Raw genomic sequence first — 6479 nt, forward strand, 5'->3', positions numbered from 1 at the left:
TGTTCTTTTGTCTGCTTGCTATTGATGTATGATTCAGTCCAGTAGCATGTACTCCCCCGTCTCAAAATAAGTGACTTAAAGTTAGTAGAAAGTTGAGTCACTTATTTTGAAACGGTGAGAATAGTAATTAGCAAGTAATCCGGTATGTTGTTGATGAAATAAACATGTACTCCCTCTGTAAAAGAAATATAAAAGCGTTTAGATTGCTAAACTGGGAATACGTACATGTGTGCGTTGATTTCTGCCCAGCATATATACCCGCAATGGCTGTTGATGTATGATCCATGAAGCTCTGCTAATGAATTAACTACTAGTGGATCCTAGAAAGAAAAAATATGGTTGCACAGAATGCACAAGTGTAGTTTTAAAACTGTTTCAAACAATGCTCATAGCAGCTCAAGAACAAGTGAAATTCACCTAGGCCAACCAATTCCATATTTAGGTATTTGCTAGGTTAAGTATTATTTGGTCCCCAATTTTTCATGCATTACCGTGGTGCGCTAAAACCATCATAAGCGAATTATTGCCAAATTGGTACAAAAGGAAACAGTAGTACTAAAAAAAATCACAGAAAGAGTTTATGCCCGGCTGGACCAATTGGTTTCTGATCATGCATTCTTGATGCAGGTGCAAGTGGGAGGTGGACGTAAGCGTATGTTGGTGTGTAGTGGTTATCATTTTTGGCTTCTCAAGCAACCTGCAGGCACGCACCACACTATTTCAGTGAATTTATGTGCAAGCATCCTAAGAATACGTCCAACAATGCAAAGGTTGTGTGAACATTGCTTACTTTACTACTTCCTTCATTCCTAAATATAAGTTTTTAAAAAAATTTCATTAGTGAACTACATACGGATGTATATAGACATATTTTAGAGTGTAGATTCATTTATTCTACGTATGTAGACTTCTAGTGAAAAATCTTAAAAGACTTATATTTAGGAACGGAGGGAGTATTATCTAGGTTGGGTTATACTTTAATTATAATGATTAGCTAATGATTCCTGCAGTTCTTTTGTTTTGAATACGATCCTTGGATAGAGATTGAACTCGTACTCCGAACGAATGTACGCTGGGTTTGGTCAACCTGCAACATCTGCCTAATTTATTTTCACGTTAAACACAATTCAGCATTATAATACGATGTATTATGCTCATGAAACATGTACTCCATCCGTTTCAAAATATAAGACCTTTTAGATATTTCACTAGAAGACTGCATACGGATCAAAATGAGTGAATCTATACTCTAAAATATGTCTATGTACATCCGTATGTAGTTTATAGTATAATTTCTAAAAGGTCTTATATTTAGAAACAGAGGGAGTAGATTCTAAATTACATTGACTTATGGCTGGTTAGATATTCTAATAAAAATCAATGTTGAATTTGAATTCGGAAAAGCATAGAGAGACACTCCAAACAAAAATATATAGAATGTATTCAAATTTATGTTCTATTGTCGGATTTTAGCACAAATTATTTTTGTCTGTTCATTTTTATGAAAATTATATTTGCAGTCTGCATGATTTGAATACTTCTTATTTATTTCTGCACCTACCTGTAGCCTGTAGGTTACTCTATCATCTTTATTTTTAAGACCTTGTTTTCAAATTTCTGAAGGACGTACTTTTCTCCCATGCTAGAGAAAAATATATTGGGGTATTTGGGACTCAACTAACTTTAATCACTTAGGAACTGGCCCAGGTAGTCATCTGTGGGCCTCTCTCCTGCGGATTCTTAGCGGTGCCGGCGTGGTTGCCGGGGCCCTACCTGCGGGTGAAGCCAGTGGAGGAGATTCGGATTGAGGGAAACCCCTTGGTTGGCCCAGGCCAGTCGAGCCGACGACGACGCTCAAGGGTGCAGTTATTCTTTTTGAAGACGTCGGTGTACATCTGCTCCTCTGCTCCCCTTCATTGCCTCTCGGGTGAAAACCCTAACTCCGGTGGGCGGCGGGGACGTCCTTGATGTCGTGACCTTCCTGAAGGCGTCGCCTTGAGGGCTGAGTGGTGGTGGGCACTGTGTGGGTCCTGAACGGTTGCTGGTGGTGGGCACTGCTTCTGGGGAAACCCTAGGATCTGGTCTTCCAGATCGAACGATGGCGGTACTGCGGTGCCGTTTCTCTCTTGGGAGCATCGTTTGTGGAGCAGCGCTGGCAGACTGAGGCAGGAGGTGGAGCGGCTTCATCTTGCACGGAATTTCGGTGGAGCTGTCAAGTCATGCCTGGCCGACAGGTGTTACGCCGAGTCATGCCTGGTTGGCAGGTGCTACGCACGACAAATCTTCCGGAGTCTTCGCATCTGGACGGATGAGCGCAGGGCGGTGACGCCGTTGGGCGCCGTGGTGGCGTCGACGGATGATTGGACTGGCAAGGATGATGCGAATTCTCTTTCCTGAAGATAGGTCAGTGGTTCGAGGATGATGGCGGCTGGTAAAACGTGTGCGTGAGGTATGCGTTTTAGGTATGCTGCACCTGCTGTTGTTCCCGATGCGTTATGTGGATGGATTGAAAACAACATCGGTCTTAGTTATGTGGAGTGAGAGCACTCCACATTATCGAGTTTGTAGGTGTGAGTGATGGCTTTGGATGAATTGATGTATCCTCTTGTTAGACCTTTGTGGAATAATTAATAAGATGGCTGCATGCATCGATTGATGCAGAGGCCGGGGGTTAACCTCCTTTTCTAAAAAAAAAGGAACTGACCCTTTTTAATGCAACAAAAAGAGGTTGGAAACCTCGCACAAGCCGTCAGGTCAGAAATAACAATAAAAACAAAATGAAATCAGTTTCCTCTCCTCCATTTAGTACTAGTACCAGTCCGACTAGTACTCCACACCAACTGCTCACTCACCCTCCCACCTCAGCTCGTACATAAGTGTGGGCAGAATCAAAGTATTGCCGAACTCTAAACTCAGCGCTGAAAGTGGTGTTGGTGGATTGATAAGTTGATGTATCTAATGGCATGCATGCCTTCCTGCGGCACCTTCCATGCACCTTTAGTGTCTTCTTGCCTGAGGAGGAAATTCACAGTGGTGGCCACGGCTTCCAAGGCCAAGTGAGTTATGTTCTTTCTCTTCATCATGCAAAAATCTTTCTTGTTGGTTATATATTCCTCTTGTGTTGTTGAATCTTGCTCGGAGTGCTTGTGTCGGCTCTGTGATTTTGGTTGTGCTGATATCTTGCTACTTGGGCACTAGAGACGGAGAGTAGTTATTGTGTATTGGGAATGAATGGATCTTTGGTTTTTTCCAACGGTTTTCCTGTAGGTTCCCTTGATTGAACTGAATTCGGTCATAAAAGAATGTGTTAATTTGTTTCTGATCATTTATGTGTCTGCTGATGCTTTTATCATCATAATCTTGCTTTAACGTTCTTGTTTCACTCCACAACTTATTTCAGGCTGATTTGGTTATTGACAAGTAGTTTTCTCTTTCATTTTTGTTATGTTTTGCTTACGGAGTGAGCTACTCCTTTGTGTATGCCCCATTTTTTATTTTGTCAGTTGAATGATTGTTGGACATACATTGGATGTTATTTGCAATTTTATTTTTGCGGGTCTCCTGCTCGGTTCTGTAGTTGTAGAGCCCAGATCACTCATCTGCGGGCCGTAGCATTCAAAAAGCATGAAGTACTAGTGTAGTGAAGTTACGTGCTTGAGCTCATTACGTTTTCCTCTTAGATGTACTCCCTCCGTTCCTAAATATAAGTTTTTTTAGCGATTTTACTAGGGATTTATATAGGGAGCGAAATGATTGAATCTACACTCTAAAATATGTCTGTACATCCGTATGTAGTCCATTAGTAAAATCTCTAGAAAGACTTATATTTAGAAACGGAGGGAGTAGTTGCAAACAGAATGCCATGCTGCTTGAAAAGAGTATCGCAGTAGCATAGGTGATTTATTTCATGGAAATTAGCACTTAGTTTTGGACTCATTGCCACAGTTCACGAGCTCTGAATGTTACTTGAATGTGCATGAACTAGTGTAAATTTGCATGAACAATAGACCCAAAGTGGTTGGACCCTTTCAAGGACCTTGCGCAAGTGGGAGCTACATGCACCGGGCTGTCCTTTTAGTGTAAATTTGCTGGGAATAAAAACATAGGTCTGCATAGTCTTTTCTTTTTTGAGCTTTAATTTAATTATCTAGTCTGTTATATTACCCATTTTCATTACTCTTGTACCTATCATTATTATGTTACTTTGTCTGCTTACGAAGGGTTGGAACTCCCGGAAAGGCCTTCACTCAAGTTCAATTCGCGCAACCATTCCCACCTGAAAAGAAGGAAGTTTTCGATTCATTGGAGCGCTGGGCAGAGGACAACATCCTGGTCCTGTTGAAGCCAGTAGAGAAATCCTGGCAGCCGCAGGACTACCTGCCAGACCCTTCCTCGGATGGATTCTATGATGAAGTCAAGGAGTTGAGGGAACGGGCCAAGGAGATCCCAGATGACTACTTGGTCTGTCTGGTTGGTGACATGGTCACTGAGGAAGCACTCCCTACTTACCAGACCATGCTCAATATCCTCGATGGTGGTGTCGGTGATGATACGGGCACCAGCCCAGCCAGCTGGGCTGTCTGGACGAGGGCATGGACGGCCGAGGAGAACAGGCACGGTGATCTCATGAACAAGTACATGTACCTCACTGGGAGGGTTGATATGAGGCAGATTGAGAAGACCATACAGTATCTCCTTGGTGCTGGCATGGTAAGCCAGCACTTGGTCTCTGTTTCCTGAATTTCCTTTCTTTTTTTTCATGTGAGCTTCCATTTTTCTTGCTTCATTTTTGCTGACAAAGAAGGCAGGTAACAAAATTATTATTGTCGAAACTCTTACTTGTAGGATCCAAAAACCGAGGGCAACCCATATCAGGGCTACATCTACACATCTTTCCAAGAGAGGGCAACCTTCATATCTCACGGCAACACTGCAAGGCACGCCAGGAAGTACGGGGACCTGAAGCTGGCTCAGGTATGTGGCACCATCGCTGCCGACGAGAAGCGCCATGAGACGGCCTACACCAAGATTGTGGAGAAGCTCTTCGAGGTTGACCCCGACTACACGGTGCTGGCCTTCGCCGCGATGATGAGGAAGAAGGTCACGATGCCCGCCCACTTGATGTACGACGGGCAGGACGACAACCTGTTTGAGCACTTCAGCGCGGTGGCTCAGCGGCTGGGCGTCTACACCGCCATGGATTACGCCGACATCCTCGAGTTCCTGGTCCAGAGGTGGAACGTCGCCAACCTCACCGGGCTGTCTGGGGAAGGGAGGCGGGCTCAGGATTTCCTCTGCTCACTGGGACCAAGGTTCAGGAAACTGGAGGAGAGGGCTCAGGGCAGGGCGAAGCAGTTGCCGGTTGTTCCTTTCAGCTGGATCCATGGTCGCCAAGTGCAACTTTGAGTGACATTGCAAAACAATTATAAGACGGTTTGTTCTTATTTTCAAAATATGAAGTAATTGTTGACTTGTGTATAAACATATCTACACTGCGTGTGCCAAAGAAGCTTAAAATAACATAATTATATCATGAACATATGCAGACTTTTTGTTTGTTTGTTTCAGTTGTCTTATCATTTTGAATATTGGGTTTGGACATGTATAACCATCTAAGAGCATCTCCCGCAGCTCCCATATACCCAACTGTTTTTTTGGTAATCACCTAAAAAACTTCTCATGTTCCGCTATAACCAAATTGACACTGGCCGGATCTAACCACCCGGCATGCCGCCGTAGCCAGATGCCCCCCTCACCACCGGCAGAGGGAGGGAGGGAGAGAGAGACCTCACAAAGTGTACATGGGTACATCTTCGCAAAGTAGATGAACTCCGAGTCTTCTCAAAGTAGTGGTTGAAGGCTATCAAGTGACTTATAATCGTGTAGAAGGTGCACACCCTTCAAGAGTAACAAAGCAAAACAAAGTCACTTGGTTGAACTCCTCAAAAGACCTTCAATCAAAGCTTTCTTCAAGAACATGTACCCGTAGCAGATGATACGGGGTGGAACCCATAAATGTTGATCTTTCACAAATTGGAGGGGAAAACCTCGAAGAACATGAAGAACACGGAGAAGAACGGGGACAAATTATAAGAGGAAACAGTCAAGAACAAGTCCAATCACACATTCACTAGACTCACACCACACAAGATCCACAAGGGTACATGAACAACAAAGAGAAAGTAAGATACATGGTAATATTTATCCCAAATTCCATAGGGAGATGAGGTCTTGAATCCAATAGGAATCTTCCCTGAGAAGGGGCCTTGGCAACCACTAGGGTTCATCTCCCATGGAAGTCATCTCCATGGGGAAGGAGGTAGTGGAAGGAGGAATGCTCAACTACAAATGAGCTAAACCATTGCTAACCCTAGAAATGAGGAGGGGGTGTCTATTTATAGTCCAAGACGAGAGAGAGGTACATGGGCCTTCAGCCCGCATCTGTCCGCAAAGGGGCCGGATATCCGGGGCTTCACGAG

At 43.8% G+C, this 6479-nt stretch overlaps 1 protein-coding gene across 1 annotated transcript; it reads left to right on the forward strand.

The window, feature by feature from the left end:
- The first annotated feature begins 2818 nt into the window (after positions 1–2818).
- LOC123396052 (stearoyl-[acyl-carrier-protein] 9-desaturase 5, chloroplastic-like) lies at positions 2819–5537 on the forward strand. The gene is made up of 3 exons (XM_045091084.1): positions 2819–3056; positions 4221–4710; positions 4846–5537. Exons 1-3 carry the CDS (start codon positions 2950–2952, stop codon positions 5404–5406), a joined length of 1158 nt encoding a protein of 385 aa, XP_044947019.1. The 5' UTR covers positions 2819–2949; the 3' UTR covers positions 5407–5537.
- Positions 5538–6479: the final 942 nt, after the last annotated feature.

The sequence above is a fragment of the Hordeum vulgare genome, chromosome 5H (assembly GCF_904849725.1).
Source record: "Hordeum vulgare subsp. vulgare chromosome 5H, MorexV3_pseudomolecules_assembly, whole genome shotgun sequence".
NCBI classification, from domain to species: Eukaryota; Viridiplantae; Streptophyta; class Magnoliopsida; order Poales; family Poaceae; genus Hordeum; species Hordeum vulgare.